A 19,294-nucleotide genomic window follows, 5' to 3' on the forward strand; every position below is an offset into this window, starting at 1 on the left:
TGCAGATGCCGATTGCAGCCATGAAATTAAAAGATGCTTGCTCCTTGGAAGGAAAGTTATGACCAACCTAGACAGCATATTAAAAAGCAGAGACATTACTTTGCCAATAAAGGTCCATCTAGTCAAGACTATGGTTTTTCCAGTAGTCATTTATGGATGTGAGAGTTGGACTATAAAGAAAGCTGAGCGCAGAAGAATTGATGCTTTTGAACTGTGGTGTTGGAGAATACTCTTGAGAGTTCCTTGGACTGCAAGGAGATCCAACCAGTCTATCCTAAAGGAGATCAGTCCTGGGTATTCATTGGAGGGACTGATGTTGAAGCTGAAACTCCAGTACTTTGGCCACCTGATGCAAAGAGCTGATTCATTGGAAAAGACCCTGATGCTAGGAAAGATTTAGGGCAGGAGAAGGGGATGACAGAGGATGAGACGGTTGGATGGCATCACCGACACAATGGACATGGGTTTGGGTGGACTCCAGGAGTTGGTGATGGACAGGGAGGCCTGGTGCACTGTGGTTCATGGGGTCGCAAAGAGTCGGACACCACTGGGCGACTGAACTGAACTGAGAAGCCATTCTATATCTCTAAACTCCCTGCTCCACAGAAACTATGACACTAGCTTCTGCTTAGGCTTCTCTGGTGACAGGGAGCTCACTACCTTACAAAGTAGTCAAACATAACTGAACTGCGCTGGAAAAATTAATTTGTCTTCATACTGAACCAAGAGCTGCACACTGTAACTTCTACCCACTGATCTAAATTCCCCAGAGCAAAATGGGGAAAAAACAAAACACTTTCCTTCCTTTGTGTAGCAACTCTTCATTTCTCTGAAAACTGTTTCTAACTTTGAAATGCAAACGATTTATGGGGAGAAATGCAGATGACTTGCCATGCAAATTATTTCTCAGTGCATTGTTATAAAGATATATTCTGCCTACCTCATCCCAAATACGCCAGTCATCCAAATGCAGATGCTAAATTCCAGACAAGCAACACTGGTATTAATCTGCACGACTTTGCAAAGACAGGAGTTATTGTATAAAAATATATTGAAGGAAACAGCAGAGTCTTTTGGAAAGAGCACTTCAGTAAGAATCAGAACTCTTAGAAGTGGCTGGTAGCCTGTCTTGCACTCCAACTACCTGTGTATCCTTGGGCAAGTCACTTAACCCCTCCCTCTGAACCCCATTTCTGATCTGTAAAATGTGACAAAACCTACCTCACAGAGATGCAGTGAGGATCAAATGCTGTCCTGTTCGTAAAGCTTCTAGCCCACGCCTGACACAGGACAAATTCTTATTACACACTAGCTCCGGGGCTCAGCAATCCCAGCGTCTCATTCGATGCGCTCGGCGCTCTTGCACCAGCGGGATTCCCCTTCCCAAGCAGAGTCTGCGCTCTGGGCTCGACTGAGGCTCCCTGGTCGCTCGCGCTTTTCTCTCCTTCTCCAAGATGGCGGCGGTCGGCGGCGCTGAGGCGGGATCCGGGCGAGCCTAGTGAAGGTAGCGGCGAGCGGAGCCCCCACGAGGCCGAGCTAGGCCCCCACCCCCAGGCGGCAGCGGCCCCGCCCCGCCGCCACCCGCCGCCTCGGGCCGCGACACCGCCCCGAGAGCGCCCCGGGCCCTTCGCGGCCTAGCCCAGGGGCCGAGCCGGGGACTGGAGTAGCGGCCGCAGTCCGCCCCCGGGAAGGGGCTGGAGCGGGCCGAAGGAGGAAGGCGGGCGGGAGCTGTTCAAATGGGGAAGGCGGGAAAGTGCGGGCCGGGAGGGGGCGTGCGGCCGCCCCGGGGGCCCGCGGGCCGAGGCCGCCCCTCCCCCTGCCCGGCCGTCTCCGCCCTCGGGGGCGCCTGGAGCCGCCGGGACGCGGGAACCCGGGTCGCGGCCGCCTTGCGGCTCAGGACCTGGAACACAGGGTCCCCGGGCTGTCAAGGGGCAAGGGAGCCGGGGTGACGGGAGGGCCGGGGCGCGGCTGGCAGGAGTGGATGCTACGAGCTTTCTTCTTTTTCCCCCTCTTCGCCCAGCTTTGTTGAACTAGCTGTTGCTGCAAAACTGCCAAGAGAATCCCGTTGGTTTGCCGTGGGGACCACAAAAATGGTGGTCTTGGGGGCTCTTTGTAGCAATAACCTGTGTGGTATGTAATCTTTGCGTGCGACCCAGTTTGAACGTGCCTTCCTTAGTGGGATCTGCTCCATCCAGACCCATTTCCCCCCCAAAGCTGTTGCTAGTAGATTTCACTTAATTTTTCTATCGGGCAGAAGAGGAGAACCATCTTCTCTCTCTGCTACCTGATGGCTAAGTTGGTTGCTGATTATATTACCCCATAGCAGAATTTAAAAACAAAAACAAAAACCACTGAATCTAGAGTAGAGCCTGTTGATTGGATAAGGCTTGTCAAAATTTGTACCGCTGGGTTTTTTTGGAAATGTGTGTTGTCAGCAGATCTGTGTGGTGGTCGTGGTTCCGCTCAATTGCATCCCAATGAGAGGATTCAATCCCCAACCCTGGCTGTCGGGATCTCTGCAGTTTCCAGAGCTGGCAGGGGCTGTGAGTGCTGCATAGGTAGGTTTGTGGAGAAGGGAGTGGCAAGAATTCCGAGTCTCTGCGTTCTGAGATTGGAGGAAATTTGGGCGAAAATGAGAAGGCATCCCCTGCTCCTAGCCTCAAAGTAACAACAGCAGCAATTCAGAAACTGGCAACAGCTGTATGTGCATCTTCCTTTTCCTGCACCGACTGGCAGCTTGAGTTCCTGAAAGAAGGGCTGGAAGAAGAGAATGTGGAATCTTGAAAATCTTGAACAAGTCTTTCCTCTTGAACTGGACCCGCGCCTCAGGATTTCGCGTACTGCCTCGGGTTTCCGAGGCTTTCTTTGTCTTTTTCAAAACACACTTATATTTTGGGATGAAGAAGCTTGCTGGTGAATGCTGGGGCTGAGATGACCTCAAAACACCATCTTCTGAAACTTTTTTTCCAAAGTACTTTTAATTTAGGCTTTCAAAATAACAAAGTACTATGTCTGATGATTTCCCCTTTTTCCTGATTGCTTTGATAACTCCGAAAGCAAAGCCTAAACATCACCATATACTTACCTACAAGTGGAAGAGTAGCTCTGTCTCCTTTTTCATCTCTTGAAGAGAAGTCCACAAGTTTGATAATTTTCGCCTTCCAAAAGTACACATTTTTCATGATGGCATATTTCTTACTTCCACAAACAACATAAATAATGAACTTTTACTTCTGTTGTCATTTCTTAACCCACTGAAAGGAACATAATTGTAAAATTATCCTGCCTCTTGAAGTTGACAATTTTGAATTCTGTACACACCAAAATTTATGGAGTTCCGGAGAATGAGCTTTAAACATCTAAATGAGTTTTTACATTTGCCAACATTTAATGTAATTATGGCCTCTATTTTCTAATGTGTGAATATCCAGCCTAATATTTTTCAATTTCATTAATCCTCACAATCTGCTGCCTAAGCCTGGACTCTGAATTTATCATGGATAATGTTCAAGATCTGGAAAGAACATCAGGAGAGTTATCTTATATAAATGTTGCCCTAACTTTGCCTTTCCTCCACACTGTTGCTTGAGACTTCTTTATCTGGTTTCATCTTCCTTCTGTGAGTCAGCATCCAAAACTAACCCCTGGGTTGCAATAATATCCTCACTTGAAAGAACCTAGAAGTTCAGGGTCCATCAGTCTGCCCAAGCTGTGAGTGAGTGAGACCATTGTATCTAATTTTAGTTTTTTAAGCTCTTGACTGTCCCAGTTCTTTACTGAGTTGGACTTGCCTTCAGGCCCCGTTCATTTTTTACTATAGGTTATTTAATCTTGTAATTTATAAAATGCTCCTCCTGTGTCTTTAGAAAAATTAAATAATAGCAGACCTAATTGTAATACCAAATGCCAACACCAGCACACGTTTTCTGTGCTATTCTGTGCCTCTGAGGATCAGCCCCTAATTTTCTGTTCCCTTGTACAGTTTTTTCATCCACTGGTTGTTTTTCAAAGCAGTCAGTTAAGAGACCATGAGTGCCTTTTCATAGTCCAGTAAGTGACATCATTGTTTTCTTTCTGGAGCTGTCTTCAGAGCTACTTATTCTGACTGTTAGTTGTTCAGCTCTGTTTTATGTTAGTTTTGATATTTCCAAAGGGAAGCCCTGGTTATAAGTCTCAGGACCTGCCTTCACTTCATACAGAAGAGCATTTTGTTCTTGACCACAGATTGGTGGCCACATTGGCGCTGAATATTTCAGATTTTTTTGCCTGTTATTTCTCAAAGGTTCTTAGCCAGAATCCATTTGGCATGGAAGACATTTAACTTGAGGTCACAAGTTGTGCTGTTTCTTGGCATTATCAGCCTATGAAAATGAATGGGGTCCATATACTCTTCTAATAAACTTACTATGCTTTAGTGCGAGTAAGCAGATACGCAATTTTTAAATGAAATGGTTGTAATTCCCTATGATGATGCTCCTCTGACCCCTCCTGAAGTTGCACCATGTGGGTGGATGGGGGCAACAGTAATTTCTATTTGAGAAAGTTTAACGCTTAGTATTGGAACATGAAAAACTGGCTATAAAAAAAAGAAAAGAAAAACTGGCTATATTATGAATTTCTACAAGAGACCCGACCTCATATCCGCATAATTTCCTGTGAAAAGCCCTTTGAGTAAGCAGTTCTCCAATTATTTGTAAAAGAACCCAGTTCATTTCATTTCTTCACTTCACTCCAGCTTCTCTTACCTTGACCAAGTCCATTCTTCTTTCCACTCCTTAGGGAAGTGGAGAAATGTTTTTTTACATTTCTGAATGTTGCTTGTAAATCCTTCCTGGTAATAGTTCTTTTTCTATTTTCAACATAAGCTTATCTGTGCATTGTATCTTATCTGACTTGTGCAAGTAGGTCTTTTTTCTTTTGGTTTATTTTAAATGTAACTCTTAGGAAAGTTTCCCTTGTTCATTCATCTTTTCTTTCCCAAAAGTTACATACTTCACAATTACCTGTACCTTCCTCAAAGGGATTGTCAATATCTTGTTGAAGTGTCCTTCAGCATTTCTAAACCCCACTATAGTTACGAAGGTAAAATGAAATATAAGTAAATAATCAGATCAACTTTTAAGCATTTCACTAACAGAATGAGGGCATTTTCAATATATTTAGTATATAAAATTTAAACTTCCTGCAAAAACTTTTACTGCAGGAATTGTGACATTGGCTGTCCTAAAAATATTTGAAGAACCTTACCTTTGAGTGCAGTTTATGGCTCATCATCTTCAAAGTCAAAATGGACATATAAAGTTGAATGCCAAAAAATGTAATTTTAGTAAATTTAAAGCAGTATTTAGAACACTTAAATTTTAATAGTTCTTCAGATTAGTAAAAATCTTAATAATGATAAAAGTTTCATCACCAGTGGACAGGTGGCAATTCCTCCTTATTTTCACCAGTGAAAGTGAAAGCTGTTCAGTCGTGTCCGACTCTTTGCAATCCCATGGACTATACAGTCCATGGAATTTTCCAAGCCAGAATACTGGAGTGTAGCCTTTCCCTTCTCCGAAGATCTTCCTAACCTAGGGACTGAACCCAGGTCTCCTGCATTACAGGCGGATTCTTTATCAGCTGAGCCACAAGGGAAGCCCATTTTCACCTATAGCCTTTAAGAAAGGCTTGATAGCATTAAAGCTGTTTTATGGGCAACTAATGTAAGAAGTGTGCCTACTTTTACACTTCTATGATTTTGAGCAAATTCAAAGAGCCCAACAAAATACACACCAAAAAATTATGCTCTCAAGATCTTTACTATCCCTGTCATGTTGTCATCATTTCTGCTTAAACTGCAATACAACAGATTTTAGCCTGTCACCAGTTCAACCAGTAGGGTATTGTGGTCTCAAATGCGTGGCATGATCTGTCTTCCTCTGCATCCTGCTTTGTCTGTGCATTTTGTGACCGTAATTGAACCTAACCCTCTGACTTCATGTCGGCTTTCACCCTGTCTCAGTGTTACTAGACCTGTTGGCATTTCACAAGTTCTCATGAATTTTTGAAGTTTTTTGGTTTTTTAATGGGAAGTATTTTATATACTTCCCCAACTGACAGCTTTAATTCATGAATCAAATCGAATTAAGCCTAATGCACTTGCTACAGCTTCATCCCTAGTATATTTACAAACAGAAAGAGGAGGTGGTGACAAGACCCTCCTTTATTCCTTGCTGCCCTTCCAGTCCGCCCTTGGATCACTTCGCATTTCCACCTGGAAGGTTGCTTCTCCACAGTGATTTCGCATTACAGGAGGGTTTTCCTTCTTTGTTTCTCAGACCTGGTCCTGTAGACGGGAAGGAGCCTGGACACAGGGACCCCATTCTCAAAGGCCCTGCAGGACCACCATGGCTTATGATGACTCCGTGAAGAAAGAAGGTATGACCCCTTAACCTGAGAAGCATTCCAAAGGGGGTGTCCTCTTCAATCCTTGCAGCCCATGGACATAGAGACCAGGACTGGCCATCACAGCCTGGACTCCCAAGTGATGACCCAGAACACTAGTAAAACTTCACATCATCCCCCGACTGGGCCCATGGAAACGCAAACTGGGACAGGGTTCTAACCCAAGAGTCTGAGCCATAAGTCTCTGTAGTCTATGGGGTGATCCCCAGCAGCACTCGTGGTCCTTGCCAGCTCCAGTGCGCAGGAGCCTGGGGATAGGAATCACACAGTGGACGCCCACAGAGCAGCACCGCACATGACTCCTTATTCTTTTCAGCCTTACTTCTGCAAGTCCGTGTCCACCTGCCAATTCACAACTAAGAAACCATGTCTCAGAACGCACCTTGGGCCTTTGCATAGCATGGAAGCGTTGTTTCTTCAGGTCTGATTCTTGTATTTGCAGCCAACTCATCAGGACATAATGCTCACCCCCTCGGATCTAGCCCTGTGTTCCAGTGGATTTACCAAATGACATGATTCTAATTCGGAAATGGAGGGACTGTTGCATTTCATGGGTGGTGATACAGTCTTGACTTACTTGACTTTCTCGTTTCCTTTCCCAAACGAACCTGTGCTTCTCAGATTGCTTTGATGGTGATCACAGCTTTGAGGACATAGGGCTAGCTGCTGGCCGAAGCCAACGAGAAAAGAAACGTTCTTACAAAGATTTTTTAAGGGAAGAGGAAGAAATCGCTGCTCAGGTCAGGAATTCTTCCAAGAAGAAATTAAAGGTAAATTCTAAACATTTGAATTAGGAATGTTTAAACTAGTTCATAGCGTGTTTCCTAGTATTCGAAGAAACATGTTTCTTTGAAAAACATTTAAAAAGAAAGATAAGCATCGTTCACATCTTTTTTTTTTTTTTTACTATTTCCTGTGTGTTACTTTATTTTCCAAAGTCAGAAATCGTCAGAAAACAACATTGGTTCCAAAGTGCCTGTGCCTCATCGTCTTATTCGTTGCTCAGTTCTCCTTCCTCTTGAATTCCAGGACAGTGAGCTTTACTTCTTGGGGACGGACACGCACAGGAAAAAGAGGAAGCACTCCTCCGATGACTACTACTATGGAGGTGAGGCTGGGGAGTGGCAGCAGGTGGGACAGACTCTTCACTGGTTCTTGGAGTCGGGGTAGGGGAGAGAGATCCAGATGTTGCTGACTCAGTGGCCTATTTAACAGGACAGTGGTTCTTGTTCTGAGTGCCGATAAACCAGTGTGAAGGAGGAGAGAGGTGGAGGGCTGGTATTTTGGAGGATTCAGCATAGAAGAACAGTCTTCATTTGTGATACACCAGGTACCAGGTTCCTTCTCCCCCCAATCATCCACTTATCTTGTGCCCATTATTATTAGCATCCCTCTTGCCATTTGTAGTCCTGGGCCCTCCAGCCTGCGCCTGTGGGTTCCTTCTCACTCCAGGGCGTATCCACTCACAAGACCAGCTTTTCTTAGCTATATTATGCACTTAGCTGACGAGACCGACTCTTTGCTAGAATGGATTTGTCCTGAACCCAGAAACAAATGATGCTTTGTCTTCAGCGTAATCTAAAGTTGTAACTACTCGTAACCCCGCAGCCACGGTCCATCCTTCTGAGCATGCTGTCTTTGGTGGCTTGTGAAGACTCAGTGAAGAAAAACATCTTGAGTGGCAAGAACTGTCTTCAGGGTCAGAGGCAGGATCTACCAAGCCAAGAAGCACGTGGGCATCATCTCTGAATGTTTACAATCAGTTGAAGGGCCTCCCCTCCAGTCATTCCTGTTAGCCTCTTCCTCATCTTAGTTGGGGGTTTTTGGTGAGAGAGGAAACTTGCTAGAAGTAACTCTGCCAATAGGGACAGTTACTTTTCTTGATTACTTCTAGATATTTCGTCTTTGGAGCCGTCACAGAAGAAAAAGAAAAAGTCCAGCCCACAGTCTGCTGATACAGCTATGGACCTATTGAAAGCGATCACTTCCCCTCTGGCCACAGGCGCCAAACCCTCCAAAAAGATAGGAGAAAAGTCGTCCAGTTCCTCAAGCCATTCGGAGAGTAAGAAGGAACACCACAGGAAGAAAGTCAGCGGAAGCAGTGGGGAGCTGTCCCTGGAGGATGGCAGTTCCCACAAATCCAAAAAAATGAAACCGCTCTACGTGAACACAGAGACACTGACCCTCCGTGAGCCTGACGGCTTAAAGATGAAACTTATCCTCTCACCCAAGGAGAAGGGGAGCAGCTCCGTTGACGAGGAGTCTTTTCAGTACCCCTCTCAACAAGCAACTGTGAAAAAATCCTCTAAGAAGTCAGCTCGGGATGAGCAGGGTGCTTTACTCCTAGGACACGAATTACAGAGCTTTCTAAAAACAGCCCGGAAGAAGCACAAGTCATCCTCAGACCCACGTTCGTCTCCTGGCCCCGAAGGCTGTGGTTCTGAGGCCTCCCAGTTCCCAGAATCCCACAGTAGTAACCTTGACCTTTCAGGGCTGGAACCTATCCTGGTAGAATCAGACTCTTCCTCTGGCGGGGAGCTAGAGGCTGGGGAGTTAGTGATCGATGATTCTTACCGGGAAATCAAGAAGAAAAAGAAGTCAAAGAAGAGCAAAAAGAAGAAGGACAAGGAGAAGCATAAAGAGAAGCGACACTCCAAGTCCAAGAGGAGTTCGGGGCTTCCCCCTGCAGCGGTGGCAGGAGAGGTCCCCGTGCCGCCTGTCCCTGCTCCCAGCCTCCCGTACACCGGAGCCGCCACCCCACCCCCGCCGCTTCCCAGCCTCCACACAGACGGGCACAGCGAGAAAAGAAAGAAAAGAGAGGAGAAGGACAGAGAGAGAGACCGAGGAGAAAAGGTAAGGCATGTTTTTAAAGTATGATGGAGGACAAGAGGTGAAGCAGGCTTTTTCCTTGACCGTGGTAAGTGGACTCGGAATTAAGCAGGTGAACCATTGGGAATGTAGCAAGATAAATCCACTGGAACGATGCAGAGTATAAAATAGTGCCGGGCTTCCCTGGTGGCTCAGGAAAGAACATTACATAATCTCTAGTCCACTTTTTTTTTTTTAACAGAAGCAACAGTTTTATTGAAATATAAATCTGATGGCTCAGACGGTAAAGAATCTCCCTGCAATGCAGGAGACCCCCGTTCAATCCCTGGGTTGGGAACATCCCCTGGAGAAGAGAATGGCTACCCACTCCAGTATTCTTGCCTGGAAAATCCAAGGACAGAGAAGCCCGGCTGGCTACAGTCCATGGTTTGCAAAGAATCAGACACGACTGAGCAACTAACACGTTCACTCATAAAATAGTACCAGTGGTACAAAAATAGGAGCCATCTTAATTATTCATGGGTTTTCTTGAGAGAGTTGTTCTCCCACTGTGCCAAGCATGGGTTTAGAAATACCATGGTTTTTTCTGACTGGCCCTTGGAATTCATAGAAGGAGCCAAAACCCCATTTCTTTTACTCAGCAGTGCAGTCTGCCTAAGGCAGTTGAGAGATGAAAAGGTATTCATTCTGTGAGTTCATCTTGAAAAACAGATTTTTAAAATTAGAATGACAAAATAAGGTAACGGCTTCCCACTAACTGATATTGGCTACGGTGTGGTGTTCTTTTTAGTGTCACAGATGTGTTCTCTCACCGTGTGAGTGCTTTTCTGGGTGCCAAGACCAGTGCTGCCGTTTGAGTTAAGAGGTGGGAAGAGGAGCAAGGGGCCTATAGCTCTTGATCTCAGGAAGCTCACCATTTACTGAGAAGAAAGGAATAGAAATCAGCCGCCTTGGTTTGATTTCTGTCTCACAACTCAAGAAATTTTCTAGCAGTTGTACTATGGGGGCTGATGGCTGTGTCATTACAGGTTTCCTTTAAAAGATAAACTTTCTTTCCCCCAGTTATCAAAGTAGCATGTTATTTGTCTAGAAACTTAGAAATTGAGAATAGGAGAAAAAATCAATCATAGTTTTTACCACCCAAGGACAACCATTTTCTTCCTTTCCCCTGCAAAGTTAAATGTCAGGTAAAATCAGAAAAGAAAAGCAACTAAGAAAGAGAAAATCAGCTATATTAAGAATATGGGATTGGTGATTTCCTTTCGGCCTATAATTGAGGCACAAGTTATTTTCCCCACTAGTAAGATTGCCGTTTAAGAAAATATACAGATCAGAAAGGAAAAAACTGTACCTTCTGATCTAAGGATCATCAAGAACTGGACAGTCAAATTCCAGGGCAGGTTTTATTCATTGTTTATTCCAAAATTATTTCACGAAGTAATACATTTCCTGTGTAAGATGCTGTTTATTCCAAGAATTTCCACTCTAGTGATACATGCTAATGCCATTAATTAACCTCCTAGTAAATGTGGGGAAGGCAAAGTGGCCATAGAAAGCTTAAAGGAGAAAAAGGTTAATCAGCAGAAGGGAACACATGGAGGCAGAGAGATGTTTAGGAAGCAGGACAGCAAAAGAGCTGAACTCCGGTCCTGTGTTTCCAACTCTGATAATATTTCTACCTGAATGCCTTTGCTACCTCAGACCGTGTATCACTCATGAAGCCTCATCGCCAGACCCCTAAGCCTGCTTCTCCCCCTCCATCGCCTCCTATAATCCTCATGTCCTACCAGTCAACCCAGACTCAAATCTATATGCTTATTATTTTTCTCAGTACTTTATTATGCAATTTTTCAAGCTAAAAGCATTAAAGAATTGTACAATGAACACCATATGCCACCCATTGAGATTCTGTAGTTAGTATTTTGCCATTTGCTTCACCATCCATCCATTTATCTTATCTTTGTTAGTGTATCTTAAAGTAAGTTGTATGTATCATACACTTCACCCCTAGACACTTCAGTTTGCATATCATTAACTTAAGCTCAATATTTGTCTTCTGGGCTTTTATTAGGTAAAATTCACATATGGCAAAAATGCACAAATGTTAAGTATACCATCTGATGAGTGTTGATGTGTTCACACACCTATGTGACCAAACCTCTATCATGATACAGGTACTACCCTCATCACAGATACTCAGAGGTATTTTCATACCCCTTCTCAGTCAGTCCCACTTTTTCTGATGTTTTTTTCCAACCTTATAATTCACTTTTACATTTCCCTCCACTTAAGGTTTGAGCCTGATATTCTTCCTTTTTAATAACTTCGACACTTTTATGCCCTCTATCACCACTGCCTCATCTCTCAGTACTTAATGTAATAAATAGCCCTCTTTCCATCTCTTCCCCCATGCAGTTAATTAGTCTTACACTGATGCCAGAATGAACTTAAGTATCACTTGATAACAGTTGTCTGCTCAACATCCTCAGTGAATTTTTACTGTCTTCATGTTAAACCATAAGCTCCAGGGGGACCGAGACCATGTCTGTCTTGCTGTCCACTCTGTCCCTGATACATAATCTGCAGTCTGGCCCGTTGTCGAAAATCAATGAATGCTTGTTGAATGAATAAATATCAAAGTCCAAACCCTTGCCCAGGCATTCATAATGGCGATTTAGCCTGAAACCTCTCTTTTCAGCTTTACCTGCTAGTAGTCTGATTTGCATGCAACTGTGCAGAAACCAGACTTGCTCCTCACAGTCTGACCTCCACTCTTTGGGTTGTATTTTGCAGTGACCTTCTTCCCCTTATTTCTGCTCCTTCGCATATTGAAGCTCTGCTTCCCCTTCAAGACCCAATCAAATGCCACCTCCTCTAAGACATCCTGACCCTCCAGTTATAAGTATCTAAAGAACACCCTTGCTCTGGGCAGTTATTGCACTTATTTCCTTCTTTATATTGGATTTGTCTTTGTGTGTATTCCATTTCCCCTGTTGAAGATGGTAAGCTCCTTGAGGATGTTTTAGCTCCTTAGGGACTCTTTTAGCCACCTACTGTGATTACTTTCAACTCCTTGATGTCCTTGGTAGGCATTTTGTGACGCATGTCAAATGAATGAATATGTGGGTGAAAACAGCATCCAAAATGTAGGTTGTAAACAAATGGTAAAGAATCTCCAATGCCAAAGTGAGAGATTTGGCCATGGCACTTTGGGTTCTGAGCAGGGTTTAAATATGCGGTAAATGATAATTGAAGAATAAAATGATGAAGCTATACCTGGTGGCTTAGACCGAGGAGAGACTTGAGGCAGATCACCCAGGAAATTACTATAGTCAGAGGTCAGTAATGAAAGCCTGTTAGAAATAAAATTGAAGAGACAGATTCAGGAGAGACTCTGAAGGAAAAAGTGACAAGATCTGGCAGCTGGGCTTGGCTCTGGGGAGCTAGAAACATGAGTGAGTACATAGATGTCCCTTCAGGTTTTGAACCTGGGTGCCTGGGAAGATAAAATTATAATCTCCTCAAGGGTAAGGACTTTTTTATAACTTCCCCAAGTGGTGAGCGGTTGCTAGTGAAAAATGAATTTGAGTTTATAGCAAAAAGTCTTACTGTGAATCAGTATTTGATTGTGACTGTCCACAGCTGAAACCTGATTACTCTGAATGCAATTCTTTATTTCTCCAACAGATTATTTATGGGACATACACTGAGTTTCCACTGTGTATGAAAATTTCCATGGAGCTTGAAAAAAAAAAAATCCTTCCCTGGGCTTTGTTTCAGTATGAAAAACTATCTGAGAGACTTTCCTGGTGGTCCAGTGGTTAGGACTGAGCACCTCCACTGCAGGGTCCATAGGTTTGATCCCCGGTTGAAGAACTAAGATCCTGCATGCTACTTGGTGTAGCCAAAAAAAATAGAACTATCTGAAAATTCACCTCAAGATAGAAAGGAAGGCTTCAGAAACAGCTTCCCCTTGGCCTGCAGAAAACACACACCAGGAGCTCACTGTGGAAGTGGTAGGCCTCCAGGTACCCTTTCTACCCTAGGTTCTGTGACCAGGATAGCAGTAAACGTGGAGAAGCAAGACAATGTCTGATTTGGAAGAAGAAGAAAAGTTAGGTGTAGATTCCAAGACATAAGAATCTGGAGATTCAGCAGAGCTAAGTGTGTGGTGAAGCTAAGTGGGGAAGAGCGAGGCCATGGAGCCAGCGCCGCGGGCTCCATTCCTGGCTCTGCCACTTAGAAGCTGTGCAGTGCTGGGCGTGGTGCATAACTCCTCCTTCTATTAGTTGGGGGTGAGGATGGACCGACCTGGTAGGGTTGTTAAGGTTCTGTGAGGTGATGCATGGAAAGATGTTTAGGGCCTCTGTATGCCAAGGCCCTCTGGGGCACCAACAGCAAACTCACAGGGGTGCCACAGGATTTTTTTCAACGTTAAAATTTCAAGAGAAAGAGCCATATTTGCCATCTGTCAAGTACCTTCTGAACTACTGGAGTGAGGTAATTCTCGGTTTCAACATCTTTTTATACTCCATTCCTTTCCATAATGCCATATCTTTTCAAAGCTAGGTTTTCAGTGATTGCTGTGATAAAAAGCACATACTCTGGTGGTCCAGTGTTGAAGACACCAGTTTCTACTGTAGGAGGCACAAGTTCAGTCCCTGGTTGGGAAACTAAAATCCCACATGCCATACAGCTAAAAAAAGAAATATGTTTTTTAAACAAGGAAATTTATAAATTAAAAAAAAAAAAACATGTATACCACCTGAAGACCTGCACAGGCACCGTGACTCAACAAAGTTTGGAAACCCTTGACTTTGCACAGTGTTCGGCAAGTTAGCCAAAGACCATTTGATATTTATAATTTGTCACTGACAAGTCATCAGTGACAAGTCATCATCTCAGTAGGTTTTCCAGAGAGCACTAGAAAAGTGAGGCCTTTGAGTCTGATGGACCACCGGGAACTAGGGTTAGAAGTTGGGTGTTTGTGGGCAGTAAATGAAACGTGTGAGTGGATGAGAGGTCATCGAGCCCAAAGCGGAATCATGTAACACACACGAAGGCCCTGGAGGGGAAAGAGAGGCCCTGGGTGCTGGAGGAGAGACCAGAGAGGACCTAGTAAAGACAGAAGTTCGGGTGTAATGGGGAGAGCGGAAGCCAGGTTGGCAGAGTACACATGAGAAGGAGAAGTGACATGGGGGGAGCTCTTCCTAAAGAACCATGACTGTCGATACAAAGAAGGGAGACCTGACTAGTCGTCTCCCTCATGGAGACACTTTCAGTGTGGAGTTTATCTTGGAGGAGGTTTTTTGCTTTTCTGTTTGCCTCTTTGTTCCTTTGTTACTGAATCCTGCTTTCCAGGAGGAATAGAGAAATTGTGAGGTGGTACCTTGATGCATCATGTCCCCTTTAAGATCATGCTGTTGGAGTGGGTGTCTTTTGGTTTATATTGGAGGAGCAGGATATGGTAGCATTTCCAAGACACTTTTCCTTTTGTGTGTGTGTATGGTTGTGCTGGGTCTTCATTGTTTTGTGCAGGCTTTCTCTGGTTGCAGCGAGTCGGGGCTCCAGTTGTGATGCTCAGGCTTCTCATTGTGGTGGCTTCTCTTGTTTCCAAGCACAGGCTCTAGGCACTCTGGCTTCAGTAGTTGCAGCATGTGGGTTCAGTAGTTGAGGTGCATGGGCTTAGTTGCACTGAAGCATGTGGAATCTTCCCAGACCAGGGATCAAACCCATGGCACCTGCGCGGGAAGGAGGATTCTTAACCACGGGACCACCAGGGAAGTCCAAAGATACCTTACTTTCGGTTTTACTAAATCAGTAAAACCCCATTCACTACCACTTGAAATAAGATCTGTGACATTGCCACTTCAGAGGCATGTCTTCACTTATCTCTATGTTTCCAGAGTGATCTCATTTCCTCTAAGCAAACGAAGGCTGACCTAGTGCCTGGCACGCTCAGACATTGCTGTTGATCTACAAATAAACTAAATTCTGAGAGATAACTAGACTTGTCTTGTCATGGTATTACATAAATGAGTCACAATAGCCAGAAGTGGTACCAATGAGGAGGCACCATCTCTGAGGGCCTGCCACGTGCCAGGCTCTCTGAGGCCTTTTTGCACACAGAGGGGTCTTGACTGATAGGTATGGTTAGCTCCCTTTCACAGAGGAGGAAGCTGAGAAGACAAGACACGGAGCCAGAATTTTAATAGAGGTTTCTTTAACCCTAATGTTGTACTCTTTCCACTATAGTGCATGCCTTTCTAATACTTAAGATGATTACCCAGTGCCACAGGAAGCCTTCAACAAAGCTAAATGTAGGTCCTAGGGGAACTGAGACTGATACCGTTTGCTGGTGTCTGAGATCAGCGCTATGGAGACAGGCAGATGTTGTAATAAAGTGGCTGAAAGCTTGGACTCAAGTTCAGTCGTCTTGAGTTCTTGTTCTTGCTTGTGTTGTGCTCAGTCGTTCAGTCATGTCCAAGTCTTTGCAGCTCCATGGACTGGAGCCCGCCAGGCTCCTCTGTCCATGGGATTTCCCAGGCAAGCATACTGAATCAGGTTGCCATTTCCTGCTCCAGGGAGTTCTTGTTCTAGTTGCTACTTACTAGACTTGTTCTCTGGAGATGGCTTCCTCGCTTCCCTGCTCACTTGTGAAAGGGGCTGAAGAAGTGAAGTGAAGTCGCTCAGTCGTGTCCAGCTCTTTGCAACCCTGTGGACTGTAGCCCACTAGGCTCCACCATCCATGGGATTCTCCAGGCAAGAATACTGGAGTGGGTTGCCAGAGTAAATCAGGTGAATGAGTAACATGCTTGGCACAGGGCATGGCTCAATCAAGAGCTGCTGTTACAGCAACTGTTTTCATCCCAAGTTCCTTGGAAGCATAACATATACTTGAAAACAAAACTTTTTTTTCAGCCACTCATTTCACAAATTAGAGTGAGCAAGGGGGTGCTGCTTTTATGGTTTTGTTTCTGTTTTGTGTTTTCATATTAACACCCACCTTTTAGGAACCCACCTCTGCAACCAGCATCTATTTGGAAAGCAGTTAAGAACCAGAAAGAAAACAGGGTCCCTAAGGAGCAAAAGCAGATGTTACAGAACAAGTTCACAGCAGATCCTTGGAGCACTTCATGGGCGCCGGGGAAGGGGAACATCAGCTGGAGGTGCATCAAGGGGCCACTCTGGCCCTATTCTTTTCCGCACAGTCTTAATGAACAAGCACCCAGCCTGCTTCATCCAGAAGCAGATGAGGGAATACAAATGAATGTGCTTTTCACACACAATTCTGACACTTGGTTATGCATAAAATACATATTTATTCTGCACGTACATTGTGCCAGGCCCTGATCAGATACAGTGTCAGCTCTCAAAGAGCTCTCAAAGTAGTAAGAGGGGTTGGAAAGTACCCAGTGGGTTGAACCTCAGCAGAGATGTGTGCCGAGTGCCAAGGAGAGCCTAGGGGTGACCAGGAAGCTTTCAAAGGGAGGCAGCACCAAAACCGAATCTTAAGGCCAGATAGGAATTGAAGGGTGGAAAGGAGGAGTGGGCATTCCAGTCAAGAAGTGGAGAATGCGTGTGAAGGCCTGAGTGGTGGTAGGGTGTTCAGAGAACCACAGGAAGTCCAGCCAGCTGAAAGGTAAAAAATGGCTATGCCCTGGTGTGGAAGGCAGGAAGCAGGCATTAGTAAATGACAGTGGTAATAAGAACTTTGCTATGGAATTGCTCATACAGTCTAAGAACTGCACTAAGTTTTTTTTATCTATGGTGTACTGATGAATTTCCACAAGAGCCCAATGAGGTGTAGGTATTTTCATCTCCATTTCACAGAAACGAGCTCAAAAAAGTGAAAGAAGCTGCCCCTGGATGCATACCTGTTTAGTGGCAGTACAAGGGTTTGACCCCAAGTTTTTCTGATAAAAGGACACAGAAAGAATGTTTATAATAAACATTATGCCTCAGGGATCTGGTTCTCATCTTAAAATGGCAGGAATGATGAAACCTACCTTGTAGGGTTATTGGGAGCAGTAAAAGAATTTCCGCAGGTAAAGCCTTGGTAACCATCTCCTGCACAGTATTAACATCAGTGAAGAAATGGGGTTCCATCAGCAGCAGAAGAAAGCCAAGTTTATTTAGAAAACTCATAAATTATGTTTTGCCAGATTCCTCTGTCCATGGGGATTCCCCAGGCACCCCATGGACTGGGTTGCCATGCCTTCTCCAGGGGATCTTCCCAACCCAGGGATTGAACCCAGTCTCCCGCTTTGCAGGCGGATGCTTTACCGAGTGAGCAACCAGGGAAGCTGTTTTGCCTTAACCCCCAGATATTTTACCCTTTAAAAATAGGTTCTTAAACTAGAGTCCTAGATGGGTTCAAAGAGTGATTTTTATCTGACTTTCACAAAGAGTTCTGTGCTCTAAAGGAGTTCAGCATGACTGCTTTATACAACACATTAAGAAGTTGCTCTTGGAAGGTCTTGATATTGTGACACATGTCTTCAAACATTTAAAAGGAGGCCTGGCTGTAAAATTACAACCTCCTGAGTCATGCTTAAGTGGATTTGTTGCAGTTATTTGCTACTAGTTATAAAGTATCCAAGTTTTCAAAGTATTGACATTTTGTTAAAGGAGAGCCCCTAGTTATTCCAGATGTAACCACTATAAGTCACAAGATTTTGGCGTAGGGAGAGGGATTGAATGTTTGTATAATAGGTGAAACAAAAAAGGTTTACCGGTTTGTTATTTAGTTGCTAAGTCGTGTCTGACTCTTTGAGACCCCATGGACTGTGGCCTGCCAGGCTCCTCTGTCCATGGGATTTCCCAGGTAAGAACTCTGGAATTGATTGCCATTTCCTTCTCCATTACCAGTTTGGGAGTGGGGGAGGGGTGGTGATTTATTGTAAACAGCAAGTGCTAAACTTGAATATATTAAAATCCTATTTCTACTATAAAAATAGAAAGTCTAGGGTGTGGGCTTACCTGGGGATCCAGTGGTTAAGACTGAGCTTCAGTGCAGGGGGCTCAGGTTCAATCCCTGATGGGGAACTAAGATTCTAACATACTGTGTGGGACAGCAGAAAAAAATTTCTAGGGTGAAATTACTGGCCTTGCATTTAGAATCATATGGAAATATTTTGTTTATCTGGAGCTCATCCACTATATGTGTTATTTCTGACTGTTAATTTAGGAAAAAATGGCTATGCCCTGGAAAAAAATTTAACCCTCAAGTTTGAATTCCAAACTTTGAATCCTTAGGCTGGAGTTGCATCTTATAACACAAAGGTTAGGTTCTAAGGTCAGCACATAAGGTGAAAATTGTTAAGAGTTTCCCTTGAAAATCCCTTAGGAAAGCTGAAGGCCAGTAGATGCTCAGTCCAACAGAATGTCAGCCCATTCTTCACCAGATGAAGTCATCGGTGTATGTTGAGAAGCCATACTTTTATTTTGTAATTATGTCGGCTCCACCGTCAGACTCAGCCTTGGGCAGCAAGGCGCACACACTGAGGGAGACATACAGGAGCTGTCTGAGGAAAGCAGATTCATGCTTTCTGTCACACTCGCTCCAAGGACTGGGTCCTCAGAGCAAAGTCACCCAGGCTAGTCAGTCCGTAGTGCCCTCTCTCTCTCATGGCCAAGTATAGAACTGTGAACTCATATCTTTCTCTGTGATGCCACTTCATTTTATCTTGAGCACAATAAAGGGAGATTTGAAAGGACTAGAACACTTAGCGCATCTGGGGATATGAGGCTGCTACTCAGCTAATAAAGGAGATACAGCACCCAGAACTCACTCCTGTAGCATCTCTGAACAGGACTGGCTTCATCAGAAGAATACTAAAACTAAGACCTTTACTATTTAAATGAAATGTTTAAGGGCCTTGCCACTGTTTTCTTTGTCTTGTTTAAGATGAATTCACCCTATCCCCCTTCACCAGAATTTATATTTTTAAGAAAACTCATATTGGCTTTTTGGATGCTACAACTTCTATTGTTAAAAAAAAAAATGGAATAGAAA

At 44.3% G+C, this 19,294-nt stretch overlaps 1 protein-coding gene across 6 annotated transcripts in view; it reads left to right on the forward strand.

Annotated features, from left to right (window-relative positions):
• HMGXB4 (HMG-box containing 4) overlaps window positions 1,424–19,294 on the forward strand; it is a 33,782-nt gene continuing 15,911 nt past the window's right edge. For 2 of the 6 annotated variants that reach the window (XR_001918084.1, XM_018048229.1), the window contains exons 1-5: window positions 1,425–1,504; window positions 6,321–6,420; window positions 7,069–7,217; window positions 7,477–7,555; window positions 8,342–9,300. Coding sequence is in view for 5 of the 6 variants with exons in the window: in XM_018048229.1 (XP_017903718.1) it covers window positions 6,390–6,420; window positions 7,069–7,217; window positions 7,477–7,555; window positions 8,342–9,300 (1,218 nt within the window). In the remaining variant the exon portion in view is untranslated. Of the gene's footprint in view, window positions 1,505–6,320; window positions 6,421–7,068; window positions 7,218–7,476; window positions 7,556–7,662; window positions 7,778–8,341; window positions 9,301–19,294 lie in introns of all 6 variants that reach the window. The other 4 variants (XM_018048231.1, XM_018048230.1, XM_018048233.1 and 1 more) reach the window with 4 other exon arrangements.

Source organism: Capra hircus, chromosome 5 (assembly GCF_001704415.2).
Source record: "Capra hircus breed San Clemente chromosome 5, ASM170441v1, whole genome shotgun sequence".
Taxonomy (NCBI): Eukaryota; Metazoa; Chordata; class Mammalia; order Artiodactyla; family Bovidae; genus Capra; species Capra hircus.